The sequence below is a fragment of the Vidua chalybeata genome, chromosome 3 (assembly GCF_026979565.1).
Source record: "Vidua chalybeata isolate OUT-0048 chromosome 3, bVidCha1 merged haplotype, whole genome shotgun sequence".
Taxonomy (NCBI): domain Eukaryota; kingdom Metazoa; phylum Chordata; class Aves; order Passeriformes; family Viduidae; genus Vidua; species Vidua chalybeata.
Genome location: NC_071532.1, coordinates 7,104,129 through 7,127,487, shown reverse-complemented (window position 1 = coordinate 7,127,487; position 23,359 = coordinate 7,104,129). Strand labels below are relative to the sequence as shown.

The following is a 23,359-nucleotide window of genomic DNA, read 5'->3' as shown; positions in this document are numbered from 1 at the left end:
TTAAGGTGACTAATCTAGCTAATCCTCTCACAAGGAATAACTTTTCTTTTTTTTCCTCTCTGCATAAAATAGGAATGAGGGAAAGAAATTTGGGGAAGGAGGAAGCAAGCAGCAGGTTCCTTCTGATGAAAATTCAACTAACTCCTGAATATTTTAAAGGGTATTTTCAAGTTTTAAAAATTGTCTACACAAGTCACAATGGTTATGAAGATTTAAATCCATAGAGAAAAATATTGCATATGCTGTGAGTGAATGCCAGAGTTCACAAGTGGTGGATTTTGCAGGTGACACGCTTATAAATTACAGTTAGTTCAGTTATGTTGGAATATAGTGTCACTCCATGCTCAGAAGAGATCTTTTTTTCTGTTCTGTTTTCTGATTGTTTATGGTTTGCACAACTCTGTTCCTTCCAAGAGACAGCTAGAATGACTTAGTTACCAAAAGACATGAAGTGGCAATCAAAATGTCTGTCTATTCCCTTATTTCTTAAGTATTTCTTTAACTGTAGTATTACATATAGCACACAATTTTTCTCATTTGATTAGGATTTTTTTTCCCATTGTAATGCAGAATGTTCCTTAAACATATTTAAACCAGAGAGAGTAAAAGGGTTTTCTTTGGAATTTCTTGAGCTGAAGGTAGGCAGTCAGCAAACACAGCAGATAAATTTAGAAGGCCTGGATTCCTGACTTACCTGATTTGCTTCCTGTATTGTGGTAATGAGAAGTCCATTGAATGAGGGTCTTCTTCTCATCCTGTGCATTGGCCACTGTGTAGGTAGAAGGGCAGCTTTTCTCCCCGCCTTCCACAAGTAACTGTTCTGCAACTGAGTGTTAACATCTGATGTTGCCTGTACATGCTTGGAGTCCTTCTCTGTTTCATGTCCTTTTTGTCACCTCTTCTGCCTCCTAATGTGGGGCAGGCAGTGCAAGGTGAAGCCAGAAGCAAACAGTATTACAGAATAAAATAGATTCCCATGGACCTCGGCAAACTTTATCCTCCCCAAGATAAGGGTATGGTGGTGTTTTGTATGTGCTGGAGGGCAACCACATATCCTTCCCTGGTTTTTCACTTTCATGCTAGTTGTATTTTAAACAGGCCCAGGGGACCAGGAAGAAGAATGAGCTATTCTGTGTGAATTGAAATTCTCTTTTGAATCTCTGACTAGACTGTGGCATATCTTTTTTCAAGCAATTTTGAGCTTTTAACTTTACCAAGTACTGCTTGACTGCTAGCTCACCTAAGAGCTAATACTGCCTGGAGCTCCTGGCTCCAGTTGCCGAGGTTCCTGTTAAACCTGATTATAGCATCTGCAGATGCCCACTGTGCTTGTCAGTGATAGTCACTCTGATGGGGTGAGTATTTCAGTTTGATTGAATAAAATACTCTTTTTCCCACGAGAATTAAGGAATATTTGCCTCTTGAAACTACTACTTTGCTGTAGGTGTTTGAAATGCATTGTGCTTTTCCCAAAACGGCTTGTTATGACTTGTTGCAATATGATCTGTCAGAGCTGGTTTATCAGAGCCGTGATATACATTCTTTTGCGATCCTGTATTGGTACTCATGTTTCATTATTCTCATGAAGAGTATCAAATAAAAGATCCAGACATTTGAAGTCCCAGATCCAGAAAATGTCATACTTTAGGGACGTGATTTAGGTACATGCCTAAAGATAATGTCATGCCTACTCATATCCCAGTAGTCACCTCCTTGACCATGGGCAGATGGTGTTGCAGGAAAAAATTATTTGGCTTATTAATTTTCCCTCCTGGTTTACATAGTGACAGGAACAGAGAAGGCCACAATTAGCCCAAGTTGGTTACATCCATTTAGTGAGTCTCTGCTGTTTTCTGCTCTGTGCACTGCGGAGACAAAGCATCACCAGGAACTTTGAGGTTGCTGCTTTTTCACCCCTTCTTGGCAGTAGAAAATGACCTGATTTTCCAAGGTACACAGTTGTATGCTTAGAAGATGTCTAAACACTACGAGTGACCACTGTTAGGAGTAATTCCACCAAATGTTAAAGTTCTTATTTGCATTATCTAAACAGAAGCCATAAACTTCTTCTGAGTGTGACAAATCATATACTTTGATATTGTGAAAGAAAATATAGGACAAAAATTTGATGCTCTATTTTTACCTGATCCACTACATAAAGATTTTTATATTCTCATTATAGTGAAAAATATCATGATATTCTAAAGAAAAGTATATATTATAAAGAAAACTATTGTAGTGGAGAAAACAGTAACAGTCTGAAAAGACTGAAAATTTTAAACTGTGTGGGGTTTTTTTAAAGTCTGGCCTCCAGTCTGTCATCAATGAGCTTCACAGTTAACACATGGAAAAACAACATGGCAGGTGGTTCTGAGCTCTTCTTTCAATCTAGTTAAAAGTACCTGATGGCTATATAAGGAAAATATTTTCCCAGAATCATCAACAAGTCTTTTGAAAGAAATTAAAGTCTAGAAATTAAAATAAAAGTTTATGAAGACTTTTAGAACTACAAAAATTAGCAAGAAAATAAAATGTTTTCACTTTTACTGTTGATTTTAGTTCAGGTACCAGTTGTATCTATTAACTACAGTAGTTTTACTTGCATGCTCTACTATTAAAAAACTCCAAGCTGCAGATTTTTAGGGACTTTCTAATTTCAGGCCTGATTCATGAAAGCTTTGATTTTCAGGAAAGCATTTGCATCTAGTAATTTGGATTCCAGTAGGATTCATGGACATGATTCAATTTAAAAATTACTTAATTATTTTTTCTCAAAATATATGGATTAAATGAAAAAAAGAAATCTCAGAGCAAATAGAATACCAGCATACCCATGAAACCAATAGCTGTTCCTCTCTCTGTGTTATGAGAAATTGAAATACAGATTTAACCTGCCTGTATTGGAATGTTAGATTACATCTTGCTTAGGGAAGATGATCAGACCAGTAATAGCCAGGGAATGGATGGAAGTCCAGTAAATGAAATTCAGGTCCAATATCTTGTCTCAATAAGGCATAACACTTTTTTTTTTCAGTAAAGTTGTTCATCAGTTTTCTATTTAATAAATAGCTTCTCTTTCATTTCCTTTGTTCTTACAGGTGAAACAGAACCTTCAGCTGTAGCCAGCCTATCGTCAGAAGACATTGAGCTGAGTGAGAATAAAGGTACAGATTAGAAATTGCATTTTGAAATATCCCGTCCCAAGAGGACATTTCATGAAACTGTTTCTTCCTTTGTCTGGAAAAAGCCAAAATCACAGTTAAACAATACAGAAATAGGTAAATGCTTGGATTTTCATTTACAAAAGTCTTTGTAATGAAGTACTTGGTACCAACTGTTGTGCTGGTAGGAGAGATGCCACAAATTTTAAGTCCTCTTGTTATGGAGTTAATACTAAAATATCATACATGACATATCCAAAATAAGCCCGAAGCTTGGGCTCACTGGGGTGATTCACAGGCATACAGTTAAGCATGCACATCTATCTCAGCAATATCAGCTCCCTGTTCAGTGCTCTCCTGATGCGGGAAAAGAAAAACACAATAGCTATAAACACGTCAGGAAGAGACAGGAGGAGATGAAGTCATAACAGAGAGGCAGAAAGTAATGTTTATCTGTGCAGACTGTGCTGGGCACTCAGATAATTTAGTTTGTAATAAATATTTAAAAGTGTCACAGGACCAAATGATAGGGTGTTTAGGAAATAAGAGAGATTATCTAATTTAAATGTTTCAAGCTGAGATTTTTCCTGTGGAGTTGTTGGTTTACCAACAGATAGGAACCAATGCACAACTGTATTGTTTTTGATATTCCTGTAATAATTATGCTATTATTATTAGTTGCTTGTGCTGGTCTACATTTTTTAGCATTTTTGTAGGGGTACATCAGGAAGAAGTCTGGTTGATATACAAAATGTTTGCTACTGGTAATCCAAAACAGGAGTTATGCTATCTATAATAAATACAATCCATCAGTATGGCCTTCAAGAAAGACTAATAGAAAATTTTCATGCATTTTACTGAGATAACATAATTATTAACATCCATTAAGTTATTTATTTTAAAAGATTTAGTGTTTAATTCAGCATCGCTACTTGACTCTCTTCTCATTTTTCTAGATAAGTGTGACAGGGTGTGAGATCCTGCCCTTTTGTTCAAAGCCACATGCTAGATAGCCTACATACTTACCTGATTAGGAGTTCAAAGCCTTGTGCAGGCTGAATTAAGTGCTCTTTTAACAGATTGATTGATGCTGCAAAGAAAAAAAAAGAACCACAAACCTTTGCTGGAGCACTGGCTTTTGCTTTTGATACATCACAAATTGAAGTCATGGCAAGGGTAGTGGAAGGCAGAAATAGTGATGGATTCAATCCCAGCATGGTTGGTGATTGCCTGTCATTAATTTCTCTTGTTTTGATGACATTTGGCCTGTTTATGTATTCTGTATCTGGAAGACTCCCCATTTTGTCTGTTTCACAATGTGAGGGTCACAGTGAGGCTTTGGGTTTGGATTTTCCTTTTCTGTCTGCAGTCAGCTGATGATCCCAACAAATTGGTATTGTTCTGAATGTTTGGTCCTAATGAAGAAGATTGCTATCTTCTGATGCACTTCTCAGTGTGTAAGCCCTCCAGGTTTTTACACCGTTGCATTAGAAGTCTCTTCTTAGGAAAGAAATTGTCTTTGTGTGGTAAGTCTCACTTTTCACGTAATATATTAAGAGTATATATAGTGTTTTCCCCTCTTCTCTTGAGAGGCTGACAGAAGAGATAGTGCTCTGAGAGATCCAAAGTGCATTATCTCTTTGATGTCCTACCTCTCCTCAAAAGAACGATGGGAAGCATCTGGTAGGGAAAAAGGAGTGAGACAAACTCTCCTCCATAGATTTTGTTTGTAAAACTGTACAAGTTAAAAAAAAAAAAAAAAAAGAAAATATAAGAAAGAAAAGCTAAGACCATGTTTTCATATTTGCTTGCTAGTTTTTTTTTTTTAATGAAAGCAAGAATTTTGAACAGCAAGGCCACCATGGACTAGGCCATGGTTTTAATCCTTATTTCCATTGGTAGATTTTCAGCTTTGTAGATTTTTACTGTGAGGGTGCTGAGGCAGTGGTAGAGGATGCCCCATCCTTGGAAGTGTTCAAGGCCAGGTTGGATAGGATTTGGAGCAACCTGGTCTAGTGGAAGGTGTCCCTGCTGGGGGGTTAGAATGAAATGATCTTCAAGGTCCATTCCAACCCAAACCACTCTGTGATTCTTCAATGTTTCTATAATTTCAGATTTTGAGAGGATTTTAAAATAAATACTACTGTTATAAAAAAAAATGCTACTTCTTGAGAAATGGCACTTTTGCAAAATCCTGGCATTGCTGAAAACACCTGATGCTCCCGAAACAAATGCCAGCTTTCAAATTGTTTGCCCACTGAGTTAACAAGGCTAAAACCTCCAGGTTCTGGCACATATTAATTTCTCTAGTTAATCTTCAACTAAATGAACAGGACATAAAGCATTTAAAGAAATTGTTTTCCCAGTTCTTCCACTTAATTACTGTAAAAGACTTATGGATTCCCAAAATGCATTGTTTAAACCGCTCTTTTCTGCTATGAAAGTTGAGGTCTTTCAAATGTCAGCTCACTTTGAGTGCACTAAAACAAGGATTTTGTGTCCAATTAGAGTTGACTAGCAGTTTTTCTGCTTTTTTTTTTCCTTCTCATATTTCTGGGATTAAAATATAGCCAACATATTGACATGGTTATTGCTCTAAAATGTGATGATATTCAAAACAAAGCACATCCATCTCTGCTACTATGAAGATTTAGTATTTTTGTTGTGAGTCCTCTATTATTTTTTAAAGGAAAAAAGGGAGGATGGGAACATGAAAGGGATTTTCATGATAAGAGTGAGGGACAGTGCAGGAATTACACTTGAGGGGCTTTGATTAAAATGAAAACCTCCTGTGAGACTGCAAATCTCACATTAATCTAAAAGTATATGTCTTCTGTTACCATAGGAGAGATACCATCCAGGAAAAAAAAGTCCACACAAACCCAGTTTGCACATGGCCTTTAAGCAAACTGAATTTTTTGAGTGTTCATCTGTCTTCAGAAAAAAAAAAGGCGGGGGGTGCAGGAAGGGGGAGAACAGTCATATTTCAAGAATAACAGGATTTTCAATGCAACACTGTAAAGGTATCCTCTTATTCCAATCTGTGCCAAGTTTCTCTTTCCACTATCTGCAAAGAACTGTTGCAATTTTACCCTTAAAAACTTGCATGCTTAACTATGATCTCTTGGGGAAGAGTTGACATCTCCAGGCAGCACCTTCACAAATGCTTCATTACTGTGCATATGGAAGTAGATCCTTTATATACAACATATTTCAAGTGAGAGATGCTTCTTTCTGTGAAGTGTAAAGGCAGAACAAAGTGATTAAAGTCATTAATGTTTATGCAGCAGATAAAGGGTGTATCAGGAAGGCTGCACTCAGTCTGGTATGTCTGTACAAGATTATGCTGGGGCTACAAATTCATTTTGAACTGATAATGTAGTATGTAGAGATTGGATTGAAGGATTGAACCTGTGCTTATGTTTTGTTAAAGAGAGTATGTGTAGATGCATGCATGTGTGTGTGTGTGTGACAGAGAATGTTCTGCATCTTCATCTCAGTTGCTCCTTCGACCAATTACTATTTTAACCCAATTTAATGATTAGACTTTCTGGCAGGAAAATGCAAAAAGGAACTGGATTTAGTACAGGTGAAGCATAAATCCCTACTGTGCAAAGTTTCTGTGCACAATACATTGATTATAATTCATTAGCACTTAATAAGAACTGAATTTTTATTTGAAGGTCAACTAAATTAAATCAGATACTAATTAATTTTAAAAATAAAGAAGTGATTGATTAATTATTTCCAGGTGTTCACCAATGTCTGGGCTTCTGTGGGAGTGCCATTGAAAGCAAGTCACTGTTTTTCTGCATTCTCTGGAGTCAGATTCAGTTGGCTGGAGGGCTTTTGTTTTCAGAATCAGAATTAGATATATGACTTGGCTAGGGGTTAGCCCTAAAAATTCTCTTTGGGCAACCCAGAAGCTAGTAAGTATCCTGACTGTAAAATATAATGGGTATAAATTCCTCTTTGGCCAGCTGTAGCTCTCAGTATGGAAAAATCATGATGTCCTAAAGTCATAAATGATTGAGAAGGGATGAACTGAAAGAGCATTTCAAATGCAGGGGAGCTGTGCAAATTGACATAAATTAGTCATTGGTAAGCACATGAAAAGATTGACTGAAAGGCCAATATGTTCAGAAAGAGGTATTTAAAATCAGTTCTTAGGTATATATTAAGATATCTAAATGACTGACCTGATTTTGAGCACTCTGCAGCTACCATTGAAATGTTTTTACTTCACCCTTGGGCTATGATTAGACCTAAAGTTTCAGCCTGGAAAATTTCAATTATAGGTAACTGAAAAAGAACCTTTTATAATGGAAGAGTTTCAACACCCTCAGCCATACCTGTGGCTTTGCATGCCTACTGAAGTGATAACGTTTTTCTGTCCCTTGGTTAGAAGGATTCCTGTGAAAGCAAACTGGCTAACACAAGCTAATTTGTGGGGTTTGGGGTTTTTAACCAGGGATGTCAGCACCACCATCCAACCAGCCACTAGTCTCTTAGCAGCTTCCACAAGGTTCACTGCGAGCTGTTCGTAATGTGGGTTATTCTCTTCTTCACTTTTAATCTGACCTGAGTTGTGCATCCAGATGAGGTCCAGCCCCTGAACTACTCAAGAGGTATTTCTGCTCTACCCTTCACCAGTACTGGCATCTGCAACAGTGAACACTAATCCACTTACCTGGTTTATTTAAATCCTCCTTATTTTTGAGTATTAGCTGACCTGGAGCCATTCAGCTGGGCTCCCATCAGTCCAGCATGAGATCCTGCTCTTTCATGTCCTCCCTCCAGTCCTTTCCCCTGGACAGGCTCTAATCTTAGAGGTTTTTCTCAGTTTTTGCATTTCCCAGAGCCCTGTACAACAGGTCCAGCTCCTTATATCAGAAAAAGGATGCCCACAGTTTTTATACCAGCTGCACCTGGAATTTCTCAGGTGGACAGAAGGTGAGATGCCCTTCTGTCAGCTTGAAGCACAAACAGGTGGGAGAAGTATTTGGTGGTCCCACCTGCAGAGATGAACTTCTTGGTCTATTATCTAAAACCTTGATAAAATATCTCTACGAGTTGTTGCACCTAAAAAGGTCTGGTTTACCAAGCATTTTTAAACTTGGGCTCCAATAAATCTAATCTGTTATAAAGATAGATTAAAATGAAATCTTGGTGGATATAAAAATAACATTTTAAAGTGAAAGCTCAAGAATTTCTTTCTAACTTCCCATACATCATCATTTTATAGTACTTCATTTTGACATATTTACCTCGGTTTATGAGGCAAAAGAATACCCTAATCATGTGGAAGCCTCTGTGCACACCATTATCTGTAATTTTAGATGTCTGCTTGATTTCTTTCACTCTGGAAATATTCCAGTCATTTATCACAGTATCATGCTTAAAAAAAATAAAATGTACTGAACCTGTTTCTTTCCTAATGACCAGCATTTTCCCTCTTTGATCTTCTTACAGCTCCCTAAAACATGGTGATTTATCTATGCTGTGTACAGGACCCAGGTGCTCTGCACATTAGAAACTACTCAGTAAATAAGCCATACAGAGAGTAGCTGGGGAAGTGAATTTTAGAAGAGCATTAAAACCACTTAACATTCAGTTCTTACCATGTCCCTTCTTCCTTAGCTTTTGCAGAATCGTGTTTGAGCAGCATTGCTTTATACAGTCAAAAGAAAAAATGAATGGTATGGAAAAGCATGGGCATTTATACAGGATTTAGACAAAATAGTGCCTGACTATTGGCAGGAAGGATATGATTGATAGTTTACTGCAAGCTGTGTGCTTTTCTTGGAGATTAATTCAACACACAGTTGATAGGAGCAGTGAATATACTTGCAGAGTATTCTGATCAGTTTGTTTAAAGCCTAAATATTTTGTATACAGATTGTTAAAGACCAGGGCTAATTCCCAGGTGTTGCATCCCGGAGTTTGGGTTTAGATTAGGGTTTTTAATTTATGTTAAAATAAGTCAAGTGCTGTAATCCCGCGTTTCCCCCGCGTTGTTCCCCCCCGCGGTTTCTGCCCCCATGTTGCCTGTTGCCGGATCCTTACCCCTGTGCCGCTCCTGTAACCACCCTGCCGTCCGGCCCCGGGAAACCCCGTGCTGGCCGGCCCGAGCCACACGGTCCCGCTCAGCCCGAGGCTCTGTGCCCGCCCCTGCGGGGTTCTCTGGTTGGTCGCTGTTGCTGACGTCACCGCCACGGCAGCCGCCCCTATTGGCCGGCAGGCCGTGGATCCTCTCGCCCCGCCCCTCTATAAAGCCCTATCCCGCCGGCAGTCAGACGCCATTTGCTCCCATGCGAGTGCCGGGAGCGGTCACGTCTTTCCATTGATCTGCGCCACGTGACCAATAAACCGTTCCTGCCAAGCATGGAGTAAATGGACAAATTCCTTCCTCTTTGCCGGGTCCCTAGCGCACGGTAACAGAGGCTGGCCGGCCCACGCACCCGAGACACGGAGCCGTGTCCGGGAACCCGCAGCAGCAAACCCCGGCAGCACGTGGAGGCTACGCCACAGCCGGGCTCCCAAGAGCCGCGTGCAGCCGGGGAGAGCAAAAACCCACTCCGCACCCAGGTGGACTTAAGCATGCAGTCCCACAAAACATTTGTTTCAATAAAATGGAGGGTAGCAGAGACAAGCACTCCTGACATGGACACTGCCACTCCAGCCAGCAAGGAGGAGTTTTGAGGGAACTAAGGGATGCTCAGACTTCACTTAAGCTCCTGATGTGCAGTAGATAAATATGGCCTACCTTTGGCTTATTTATGCAATTAAATCTCATGTTTGGTTCATTCATGTGTGATATTAGGAACTGTGTTCCAGTGTGGTATCAGAAGCAGGTTTTTTTTCAGTCCTAACTGGAGGAGTGTTAACTTTTACAGTGTCAATTTGTACTTACCCAAAGTAAATAGTGCCCAGTGTGTATGATATCAAAAAGTTAAGCAATACTGTGCTGTGAAAGAATATCCTGGCTTGGATTCTCTGGTATGACTTAACAGATAATTAACTATGTTGGGAGAAGGCTAACATTGCTTTATGCCATTTTACAAAATCAAGTGAGTAAGAGGTGAAGAAAGGCCTTAGGGACAGCCAGAGCTCTTGTAGACCCTGGAATCATATAGGACTATAATACTGGCCTTACATACAGTTGCACAAGGCTCTAAAGGGCTAAGTGGGCACAGAAGATCAACTGAGCCTGAGGAATACCACTATCCTACTGAAAACTTGCACACAGAATGTAGTGTATCATCAGCATTTTTATTGATCACTGCCTTTGGTTTTACACTTTCACTTCTGCTTGACACAGATTTGCTTCATAAATCTGGATTTATTCCTTTGTTTTATTTTATTCTTGTTAATCCTAAAAATAAATCTGTCTTTGGACCTTTTGGCTTGGATATTTAGTGCAATATTTGGATTTGAAAAGAAGGAACCTTTGATATGATCTTGACATTAAGGATTTTGGAGCTCAGAATCTGCATGGTAAAACCAATCAAGACAGGTTTCTGCTGCTGACATAATACTGGGAGACTCTTACAGATAGGCAGTAACTTTTGTCCATTGTTATTTTCAGAGACATGCTTTGCAAAAAACAACTTGCAAAAATTATCATTGTAGGTTGCCTGGGGTAATTTGGAATTCAGTGCAGTTACATTGCTTTCTCAAACACTGGAGCAATTGGACAACTGTTTATGATAAAAATGAAAGTTTACCACCAAATTACAATTCCTTGAGAATGAAGCCCATGGGACAGACTGCCAGCTGTGCCAATAGGTGGGAATAGTGATGACACCCCTCCCTCTGGGATGCTGCACGAGAAATGGCAGCATGATGGGGCACATACATCAGCCAAGCACAAGGCTTCTTAAAATCCATTAGTTGCCATTGACCACTGCACGTAATCGTGCCAGTGATGCTGCGAATTGGTTTTTGCATTAAGTTGCAGTCATTCCTCATCCTGGTAAAAAAGGTGGCACCAGTGAACTGGGATTAAGGGCACCAGTCTGGGAGTATGAAGGTGCAATAGGTGTGGGATAAGAGAGCTCTAAGGGAGTGATGGGGCAGAGCTGTTTGCATCTCCCCCTCCCAATGCAGGTGATACTATACTTACTGTGAGAGCCGGAGAACCGGCAAAGGGAAAACCTGCTGCCCTCCCCTGGAAGGCCAACCCCTGAACCACAAATTTTGTGGTGAGGGTGAGCCCCCAGAGGCCTTTGCAACCCTATGTTGATTTCTTCTATGCCATTGGTTCTTCCTCTTTGCTCTGCCCCTGCACCCTCATCCCATTAGTCCCAGTGTTTTGTCCCACCCCCTGCCTTTCCCATATAAACCCCTGTTTTCCCTGCATCTTTGGAGGTGCTGTTCTTGGCGTCTTTCGCACAGTGCCCTGCTCATAATAAAGGCTTATTCTCTGTGGAACGTCGTACAAGGCTCTCATCTCTTCCCTCCACGTCACCTGGAAGAACGAAGGACGTGCCTGAGTCCCTGAGCCATCCTTCTCAGGACACTTCTTCAGGAAGGTCACAGCACCTTACCACCGCCCTGTCCACCACGGCACTTACCATCGCTTTTGACTGCTTGAAGGGCTGTGTTGGGGCCCTGGCATCATGACACTCAAGGCAGAGGCCTTCTGATTCCAGCTTTGCCAGTACAATTCCTTTTACAAGCATGCAGGTGTATCATACAGAAAAATATACTATATTAATTTAGGGTATGGAGTTACAGTTAGTACAGATCTTGGCTTGTCTGAAATCCTTAGAGCTTTGTCAAAAACTTCAGCAGAGCCAGAATTTCTCTCAATGTGTTTCAAGTTTGCTTGAAAAATTCCCTATAGAATCTTTTGCTACCAAGAATTTTTTTGATACCAAGAGATCCTTCAACTTGATTTTTGATTAAACTTGGAATTTGATAAAATTCTAATTTAGTTTTGCTCCAATTCAGGCTGATAAGGATAATCCTTTGAACCACATTGTACAATATGGTATGGGAGACTGGTGCAGTAGGGCAAAAAAAACGTGCAACAAGTATAAAGTTTAGCAAATTGTACATCAGTGAGTTATTCTACTTTCAAACTTGGGTTTTTTAAACTTATTGTCATGCCATGAAAGAAGTAAGAAACTGTGTGGGTAATTAAATATTTGCCTTGGGGGATTATTTGCAGTTAATTAAAGCCACACAATTTCAGCACATACCTTTCCTACAGATTATTAAATTTGGATCAGACATTAACAACCTAGCTTTCTACTTATCCATCAGAGATTACTTTTGGACACTTTCAGGAAGAGAGTTTTACATGGGCATACTCGAGTATATGGTAAGATTTGCTCAACAATGTTCTTGAGAGGGACCTTCCAGAATTTAAGCTGTAAAAGCACTGTCAGAATGTAATTTATTATCACGTGCTGCAGATCTTTTGGCACCATCACTTACTTTTTCCATTGAGCAGGATTTTTGAAAGCATCTCACATGGGAACACAAACACTGATTATCTGTTGCCGCTGTTACAACCTGGAATGGACTTATCCCTGTGGTTTGCATAATGTCCAGTTAGATCAGCACTGGTTTTTAATGAGGTTCAAAGAGAGCTCTTTATCCAGTGAAATCTGTGTGTGAAGAGGATGAGCAAAACTAAATCAAGTGTCTATGTTGCTGTATTACCTGCATGCAGTGGAATTATGCATTATGTATATCTCCATCCCCATACGAAAACTGGCTATTGTCAGAAAATGCTGTTTGACGCAACAAAATAATGCCTTGTGTTTATGAAGACCCCAGATAGCACAGCAATTGGACTTTCTGCCAAAATGTAATTTAAGTCTCACTGTGGCACTGGTTCCAAGCATTGCTTTGGGCAGTTCATTTTGATAGTCTGCCCCAAAAAAGAAAAGCACTCTCGGCCATAATGACCTTGGGAGCTTTGTCATCGAGTGACATGAGACTAGGATTTGCACAGGGATTTATGGGATTTAATGTTTCTGGAAAGATTTAAAGTTTCTGTAAATTCAGCTATGAAAAACTGTTATTCTAAATAAATAATAAATCACTTTATTTATCAAGTAGGTGGTTTGTGCTATTTCTCATAGATTTGTGCTGCTGCACCCATTAGGAATAAAATTCTTGGTAGTGCTGCTGATTATTCTTATGCATCCTTCTTCACCAGCTCCTGGTTTAAGGTTTGTACTGCCAGCAAAAAACTGCTCAGTAAGGGTAGGGATTCTGAAATCAGTTTGAATAATTGGAACCCACAAATATACTTCTGTAGTTTATAAGACTGTAATTAAACAGATAGAAAATCGGCCAGTGTATCAAAATGCCAAATATGAAGCTGGCTCCTAAGAGCTCCTCTAACTCAAGTTTACTTTTCCAGCATGAAAACTGCTTCAGGATTTATTTATTTGTTTGCTTTTTCCTCTCAGATTCCCTGAAAGACTCCAAAGGCACGCAGAAGGGTGATTCAGTGCATCCTGTGGTGTGTGAACAAGATCAAGCCAAAGGTAAAGTTTTGTATCAAAGTTTTTTAGGACAGACATGATGAACCAGTGTGAAACTTGAGTTCTTCCAGTGTCAGCACCCACTGGGTTTAAGCCTGACTTCTGCCACCTTAAGGAAATGCTGTTGGCTAGTAGAGGTTATGTGTCAGCCCGATATGGGGCAGTAACCCCTGATGCTACTGGGAAAGCCATATGTCTCTAAAGAGGTTTAGCCATACTGATCCTGGGTGCATAGCACTATTATCATGTCCTCCTAAGATGTTATTGTGGTTCTGAAAGTCTGTGGGGTGTTTCTGTTCTTTCTGCTGACTGTCAAGTACAAGTGCTTTACAACAGCTCCTATGAGAAACAGTGTCAAGGCTGAGCTGCAGAAGAAGAAAAACTATAAGTGCTGCAGGGTCAGTTTTGACAAGCTATCTAACTAACTTAATGTTTAGTACTATTAAGTGATATTTTCATATTTAAAATGTGTCCAACATGGTTCATTTACTAGAAAAAAAAAAAGCAGTGCTTAGCTAAGAACTACCATGCTGTGTCTAAGGTTCACGTTCTGTTTTAATGAATTTAGCATTGCCTGCATGCAGCATCATCCTGATAGCATTTTCTGTTTGTTGTATTAACAGGACAACAGGATGTTTCTGCAAATGAGGAGATAAAAACTGGGGCAGATTCCCAGGGCTCCTGCATGGAAATAGAAGGTACTTCTGTGTCTTGAAATCAAAGAGCAGGATTAACAAGCAAAAACACTAACATAGAATATGGAATCATAGAATGTCTGGGATTGAAGGGACATTAAAGATCATCTAGTTTCAGCCCCTCTGCCATGGGCAGGTACACCTTCTACTAGGCCAGGTTGCTCAAAGCTGCATCCAACCTGGCCTTCAATACATCAAGGGGTGGGGCATGGACTGTGTGCGTCTCTGGGATTGCAATGAGTCCCAGTGAAGACCCATGTTTGGAGTAGGCACATGGGATTTTGTGCGAAGCCCCAGAAAGTTCAGTATCTTCAAGGCTTTGCTCTGAACTAGAACCCCTTGGATTTCCTTGGACAGCTTTTTTATTTGTACTCATGGAGGAAAAGATCCTTTTCCTCTGCCAGTGTTTTTAATGGCAAGGTCTCTAGTGGGTGTTAATCCTTTCAAGTCCATTCTGAAAAACCTTACTCTTCATCTTTTTATCAAATTTATTCAGATCCACTGTTGAACCAAGAAGACACAACAGAAGTTGAGATTCCTTTGGTACTTGGTGCAGAGGAAAAGGAAGAAGGAAAAGAAGAAGCAGGTGAGCCTATTATAAAGCAGATGGAGACAGAATGCTGCAGGACTCATGTTATCCTTTTCTATTGTGAAGAAACGTGGAAAGGGCACAGAAAAGTGCTCCTTTTCCCTCTAAGAAAAAAATCTTTTTTTTGTCTTGTCTTTGAGTGTAGTTTTGATATATTGGACTTGGATTTCAATAGGAAGCTAAGTGCAAAAAAGTGCGCACTCAGGTTCAAAAGTGGCATTTAAATACTCTCCTCACTTTTGGTTTTTTGCATTTAAGCCCATCATGCTGATTAAACAACCAATTTATGTCCATGTAAGTATCCTTTTGATCACCTTTGCTAGAAGCATTTGGAGTATTTAAATAAATGGGTATGATAGTTATTTGTGAGATCATTAATAGAGATTTAACTAAAGAGTAACTAAAACTAGTAATTCTAATGAAGAAACCAATATTTGGAGTGAAAATGCAGTCTTCTGAAGCAGTAATTTTTTTTTATGGGAGTAAAGTATTTAACACCTTGGGAATGCTTTTGCAAGGAAATGTAGAAGTTTAAGTGTTGGATGCTCCTGGGAACCCTGCAATCATCTCACCATTTGTAAAGACACATGGTTATATAAAAAATAACGTATTATGTAAATACTTCTCTAATTTTAAAGTAACTGCTAGTTAATTATATGGTCATTTGTAGAGCCCAAGGTTGAATTTTACAGTTCCAAATTAAAATGCAGACATGATTTTTATTGAAAATTCAGGTCAATACTAACTGTGTTGTCCTAATTATGAAGTCCTTTTCTCAGCCACATTGACATCAACTTAATTGCAAACATGCGTTAGCAACGTTGACAATTTTCTTCACTGCAAAGCCAGGTTAATAGAACCTCTTTGTTCAGATACAGCTAAACAATATTTCCATTTCTTTTCTTTTTTAAATTTTAATTGCCTATCCAAGTTGAGACTAATCACATCTCCTTGTCATCATTTGTGTTAATGGTATTGGTTTTGTGCTGTGTTAATGATGGTGAAGGTAGAATCGATATAATTCTTACATTCAAATTCAGGTAAATGGTACCACACTACCTCAGTTGCAAACCCAGGTTATACAGTACAGTCTCACTCTGATTGCAAATACCAATGCTCTTATGTTAGTCTCCTCCAAACAGAAATTATTTACATATTATTTTATGCATTATCACAACTAAATTGGAAAAAATGTACCTTCATTATTTGCACATTTTTCCCTCTTTACTACTTTAGTGTCCCTGACAGCTAGGGACTGCCATTTAGTTCTCAGAAGAGAGATTATATTTCAACATCTGTGCTACTTACTATTAAAATATGCAATGTTAAGGAAAGGCAGGTAATGTCAGAAAAGGATTGTTCTTGGCACCTTTCCTTTTCCGGCCCTTGATTTAAAAGTTTCAAATACTAAGTAAAAATTTCTTGCTAAATATTTTGGAACTTGTTCCTACCTGGGGTCTCAGGTGTTGATACTGTGCAGGATTCATCTGATCCAAAGCTTGTTGAAGTCCACAGAAGTAGTGTCATCAATTTAAATGATCATTTTGTAAGTTCCATGATAAGAGGAGATGTGTTGAGTCTGTGTGCAGGATAAGAGCACAAATATTCTGTTCAGCTTCTTCCAAAGGTACTGTCTTTGGCACAGGAAAAATAAATGGGGTGCTCTTGCAGAGCAGGAGCAGAGAAGGAAATAAAGCCTTTCCCTTGTCTTGTTTTCATTCTTATGGGTATAAGCACCCTCATAGCTCATCTTGCTAGTTGCTTCTTGTTCTGGTGGGCACAAATTCTGGCACATGGGTTTTGAAAGTTTGCCATAAAGTGAAGTGGATCTGGACAAAAAGCGGTAAGAAAAATAAAATCAGCTGAAGTTCAGACTGATAAAATAAGATATATTTCCCAATGAGAGATTTCTCTTAATGGAAAGAGATTACCTGGCATTAAAAAGAGATTTAATATGTGACATTATTTTATGTAACCTAAGTGCTACCTCCTAAAGTAATTCAGCTGAAAATTTTCCAGCAGCACACACAGTATATTTGATATAGGATGAAATACTGTATTTTTATGTAAGAATGTGGGGAAAAAGCTAATGTGGTACTGCTAGTCCTGTTAAACAGAAATTCATGGATCTTTAGTCTGTTTGACCCATTCTGGACCTATATGCAAAGCCAAATGTTGCAACTACTAAATTCCAAACTACCTGGTCTTTCTATCCTACATGAGATTTTTTTGTGCATGTTTTCAAACTCATCCCAGAGCAAAGGGTAGCATGTAGCTGCCTCTCTCTTCTCTCTGTCTCACTGGGAGCATTATATTCTTGGTAGTCATCTGCAATCCCTTCAGTCCTCAGAACTGGAGCTGTGTAAGCCACTAAAGGACCAACAAAGAACAAAGTCCCTTTTCCAACCTAAAGCTGGATTTCTGCTCAGTTACTGATTGTGGCTTTGAAGCATGCTAGGAAGCTTTTCAATGGTGTGGTTTTTCTGTGGAAAAAATGTCTGTTTCTTGATGTTTTGGATATGTGTCAGTTTACATGAACTTCTGACAAACCACAGGTTATCTTCTGATTTAATTGTGCAAATTTTACTGTTAGCTCATCTCTGTGTTTTGGGGTTTTTTAAAGCTTACAGGATCCTTTCTGTGTAGCTCATTTCACTTCACAGCTCCAGGGTCATGCTGTAGTGTGAATTCCCAAGGAGTCCCAGACCCTGGTGTTCTGGGATGCTGGGAGCCCAGAGGAATGAAGAACCAAAATCTTGGCAGTCGCACCCCTAAATCCCATTGCCAGCAGTAAGAACCAAGCCAGATTACCCTGAAGAATATAACAATGTGAGGCACTGTGCGTTTCATAAAAACCTGCTGTTGCTTTTTCCAAAATCAGTAATAAAATATCACACGTGCCAATTTATTCCCCTTTTTCCTACTGTAACTTGAAGTTATATAAGGGAGCAGCTGAAGAAAAAAGGCAAGCTAAGATGCCTTTTTTATTTTTTTTCAACTACTATTATGTGCTTATTCTAGTTCACAAAAGAATAATGAAAATCTATGTTTCTTATAAGATTGGGGAATATTCTCAAATCCCTTTATTAAAAACCAGAGCAAGTGGTGATCACTGACCTATTTGCTGACTAGGTAAGTGTACACAGTTTTAACAGACCTTTTGGCAGTCCCCTTTATATGTACACTTGAAAGTAGTCCCGTTGTGTTGTAATGACCATGCACTCAGCACTTACTTGTGGGTTTAAGCAGCACATTTATTCCACAACAGAATTTGCAGCACATGGAAGTAAATCCCACATTTGCCTGAATCTGCAGCCAATTTCTCCTCTGAGCCCACTCTCATCTCTGTCATCTTATTTCCCCTCTCTTTCTATCTCCCTTCATTGAGACATTCAATATGATGATTCCCTCACTAATCACTCTTAGAAGTCGTTTAACTCTTTGAAGGGGCAGGATTTCTGTCAGAGCACTAGAAAATGAACAGTTATTGCTGTTATTTCTCCGTTTTCTCTCTTCTCTATTTGGGCTGAAGTATTTTGTCATCTTGTACCAATTTGGAATATTGTTTGAGCTTGGCATTTGATGTTTCTTCACAAGAGAAACATATTAGAGTGGCTGTGTAGAATCTTCATCTTAACCATGAGGTTAGGGCTGGCTCAGGGGCAGGCTGTGGGAGGTTTCCATCATTTGCAGTACATGTGATTTCCTTTGTCAATCTTCTGATCAGTGCTTGTTTACTCTGAATTTGAAATCTGCCTAATTTCTAAGTTGAAGTCTGCCAGGTTCTGTTCTAGCTAAGCCCAGTTTTGCTCAACATTCTTTGTAACATGAATAGCTGTAACCTGTAACTATGTAGGCAACACTTTGTCCGTTCTTCTCTTGTCCATTTCGCTTTAGCGGGAGTGATAATTTTATGGTGTAATCTTGGAGAGAACAAAATATTCCAAAACCTGGGGAAAAAAGCTCTCATGTTTTACAGCTTCAGTCTCAGGCATTTATAGGATTTTATATGCATTGGCACAGTCATAAATAATGTCAGAATAATGACTTTGTTATCAAACACTCAAAACTTTCAAAATGACATTGTGACTATAGAGAAATGAAAGAATTCTTGAGAAAGATCTTTTTCGACAAATCTGATATTTTTATTACTGATTCATGGCAATTTTATTGCTTAACCAAACTCCTTTAATTCTTCAAGTAGAGAAAGATGAGACATTTTTGGAAAAAAAAAAAAAAGTCTTCACTAGAATCTTTAAATAGGTAATTTCACTTTGTTTGGAAAGAAAACAATACTTTGAATTGATGTGGCTTCTAGACTACTTCTACTATAAAGGCTCCTACTTCTTTTATTCAATTGCTCAAAAAGGAGAGGAAAAAATATCCTGAACCAGATATAGTGCATTTGGTGTTTAATAAGAACCCATACTGAAGAGATCAGATGCCATTTTTTGGGCTGTTACAGCATATTCAGATGCTAAATATGAAATATATCTTTAAAATCCTATTCTAATAGATACTGATGTTTGGCAAAGAAAAAGAAAAGTGCACCATTGGACTTTTTTGCAGAAGGGCTGGAAAAGCTGTGGAACCAGAAAGTTACAAATGGTTATTTAAAGCTCTAGATTATGCAGAGATATGGGCTGTTGGGAAGCAGTAGATGGGACTAGTGGGAGGTGCGAGAGAGATTAGAAATGGAAATCCTAAAAGGTACCTCACCTATGAAGCCTTGCTTTACATACCTTTATTTTCTTGAGAACTTCACAAAATTCCAGTGAACTTTTCAGCTGCAGTATCAGCCAGTTGAGGAGATTTTGTGACCAGATTATGTTTGCCAGCCCACTGTGCTGAGTTTGTGGCAGTCCAAGGCTGTTTGGTCTGTATCAAGCACTCTGCTCTCCTGAAGGCATTATAGCTATGGCAGAAAAGGATATCCAAGTAATTTCTATGCCTCGTGGAAGTAGCCAGGTGAGGCTCACCTGCATCCTCTTTGCTCTCCTTACACATTGCAGACTGCAGAAGAGGAGTGGGGTTTGGCCCCACTGTTTGTGTGGGGGTTTTGTCAGTTGTGAAGTGGGAGGTGTCCAGGCTCTTACATCACCAAAGAGGCTTCACATGGGATGCAGACCTCCTGCAGGGCTTTCCTGAGGGCACTTCTCTGAGGATGCTGTGCAGCACTGTGCACTGGCAGTCAGGTGGTTATTGCACTGTCAGTAGTCTGCTCTAGATATTGATTTCAGTCTCTTAGGGGAAAAGAGTCATATTTATTTTTCTGCCACAGAAGGAATCTGTTTCCTTTCATTACTCTCCATATACCCAGGTTCTAAACTGAATGTACATAAAAAATAGGTGGTGCAGGATTAATTTGAAGTTTTAATTATTTTTCATACCTTGAAAGAAAAAATAATTTATTTTTTTCTGTGTGCTTTTCTAATAAGAAAGTAGAAAACCTAAGATTTTTTCAGCTTAAACGTTTTGCTTGCTGTCACAGTCACTTTGTGTTACCAGACATGATGGTAAGGGTAAAACACAAAAAGCCAAAAGCAAAGAAAACAGGAATACAACAATAGGGAATACTGTAACAATGACAGTATTTAAGGTTTATTATCTCTATTTGATTGTTTTCTTCATTTTATTTACAGTAAGTAGAACAGAAAATAGTATTATGAATTAGCAATTTTTATTGCATTTAAAATATCATCTTTTTGTTCCCGCTGAAAGTACTGAGAATGCAGCCTTTGTTTAGTTTAATTAACTTATATTACAGCACTGAATTGAATCACACTCAGCATTAAATCAAGTAAAAGAAGCTTTAGAGTGCTTTTCCATATACAGAAAATAAAAAGAAAGAGAAGAAATTAAATCCTTGAAGATGCTGGAGGAGAAACTGGATTTATTAATGAAATATATTGAAGTGCCATTTTCATTTTGATTTTCCATGTTGGCAATGCCAAAAAATATAAAATCATTAAATCCCAGTGAAAAAGCAGATGCTATGATGTCATTCTTAGTCCTCATATGTTTATAGTAGTATTACATGATATTGCATGTTTTTTACTTGTGAGCTACAAGACTTGAAGAGCTTTAAGATATTGATAAGGCCCTTTTCACATATGAAAATTGAGGAGAAAATAGAACCTGTATTCCAAACAGTGGGGTCCAAGTCTACCAGGCTTTGGTTTTAGCTCATCTCTCCAGAGAGACAGCATTGCCTTATGGAAACAAAACACGTATCTCTTTCAAGCTATCTCAAACTATCTCAAACAGCACCCAAGAAATGAGGGGAAGGAATATAGGAGAGAGTCTGACATCTTAAAAACAGCTTCCTGTAACTTATTGAAAAAGTAGGACTCACTGGCCAAGGACTGCACTGTTACAGATGGCATCACAGCCATCAATATTTCCGGAAATAAGCTTTAGCACCTCCAGAGATAAGGCACCACTTCAACATATACTGTACAGCTACACAGGTACCTGTTTGAACAGTGAGTTTAGCTTCGGTGTACCACAGTAAGAAATTCAGTCTTCCAGCAGACTAAAGGAGTGCAGGCAGTTTCACCAGGAAACAATTTGATCCCTCACAGATAAATGTCTTTGTGCCATCTTCTACAAAAGGAGTCTTCATTTTGTTAAGCACTGATAAATTTTAGATTCTTATCTCTTTTAATAAAGTTTGTTTATGATGGAATACACTCATCCAACTGAGCTGGCTCTGGAACTGGAAATTCTGTGCTCCCACTTGTTTAGGTTTTGGATAGATGTACCGCCTTGCCCAGGTTGTGGCACTATGTTATAGCTGTTTCAAAAATTCAAATGTCCACACATTTAGGGCAGCAGGGAGACAAACTGCATTTCACCAAGGATTTTCATAAAATAGAGTGGAGTCCAGTCATAACTGTGTGGAAACCACAACCAGTAGGAGTGGAGAAGGTATGATTTGGGGAACTGTCTTTTTTTTTCAAGTATAGAACAGGAAGGAATTAAAAGAAAACACCATATGCCCTAGGACTGAAAGATTCTGTTGCTTGTACTTTGAGGAGTGGAAGAACATTTTCACTTCACTGTTTATTTCTGTAGTTTCGCCTAGTGCTGTGGTGAGGAGTAAATCTTGTTCTCATATGAGAAGGGTGGCATTTACTCACTCCATACTGTCACGTGGATCAAGAGACACACTTTTTGATTCAGCTCTGTTCTGTTTTCTATTCTGTGTATTCACACTTCTGCTCAGCTATGAAGTACACCATGGCTTCATAGGTGTCCTTGCTTCTTGTGCTTGGAGAGGGAGGCCAGAGCTGTACAAGAAGGGACTGCTACATAGTGAGGGGAAATGTGTGTACAGCCTTGTAAAGTAGAGGTTGCTTTCCTAGGGCATGACTTCAACTGAGATTAAAACTTTCTCACTGCAGCTGACCCAGAGCAGGAAAAATCCCACTCAATCTCACTCAGATCTTTGAAGTATAATGCTTTCCTCCGGATTTTCTCTTCCTTTTTTCTGTACTTTACTCATAACTTTTTGGCAGCAGGTTTTCTGTCCCCTCACCTTTTCCTAATGTGGTTGACAGGTAAGTGTTCTTTTGAGGTCTTGCCATCTGGAAGAGTTTTCCTCTGCTTGGTTGGCTTTTATCACATTTTGCCTCCAGATGAGCATGCAAGGTCATCACCAGCATACCTGGCCCATAGCATCAACTGACCTTGTCTCTAGCTGCTCTGAATGATCTACCAGGGAGAAAGCTCTTCCCTCCTACATCTCTGGGACTGCACCTGAATCAGGCAGTAGGGTCATCTCAACACATTGGTGCAGAAGTGCTGCTCTTTGGGACTTTCTGTTATTTCACCAAAAGCTTGGCATCTCCTTTTTAGGGTGTTGCATGATCTCTGAGGAACCTTTCCTGGAGCACTCCTGAGTGCTGTGCATGTGCTCATAGTTGCAATTAAACCAGTGCTCTGAATTATGAGCTGTGAGTTGCAGCTGCAAAAACACTTAGTTTTGTTTCAGAGATCCAAGAGAAACATGAAGAGTATTGGAATGGTGGGGTTTTTTACTTACCTGTATACATGCTTCAATGCTTATAATGTACTTACTTGATTAACACTGTGCTTTGCTGAAACAGTTGCCAATGATTTTCCTCCCATGTTCAGACTTGTGATGTCTGTCCTGAGTTCTAAAATCCATTGCTTTCTACAGCTAGCAAATTTCAACCAAAAGATGACCTTCATTACTGTTTCACTGTTGTAGGGTCTTTACACTGAAATGTTGGGGTATATAAGCCCTTTTACTCATTATTCCCCTTTGTGGATGAGGATGTGCCTTTACTGTTTGTTCTGCAGTCACTGTGCCAGTAATCATACTTATTGCAGAGGCCTACACCTCCTTTATTCTATTTACATAATCCTAAAACCTCTCAATAC

The 23,359-nt window shown here is 39.1% G+C and overlaps 1 protein-coding gene across 6 annotated transcripts in view; it reads left to right on the top strand.

Moving 5' to 3' along the window:
- The window catches only part of MACROD2 (mono-ADP ribosylhydrolase 2), an 852,188-nt gene that overhangs the window by 801,098 nt on the left and 27,731 nt on the right, over window positions 1-23,359 (top strand). For all 6 annotated transcript variants that reach the window (XM_053937065.1, XM_053937064.1, XM_053937063.1 and 3 more), the window contains 4 exons: window positions 3,099-3,164; window positions 13,592-13,669; window positions 14,290-14,364; window positions 14,858-14,947. In XM_053937065.1, the coding sequence (XP_053793040.1) occupies window positions 3,099-3,164; window positions 13,592-13,669; window positions 14,290-14,364; window positions 14,858-14,947 (309 nt within the window). The remainder of the gene's footprint in view (window positions 1-3,098; window positions 3,165-13,591; window positions 13,670-14,289; window positions 14,365-14,857; window positions 14,948-23,359) is intronic.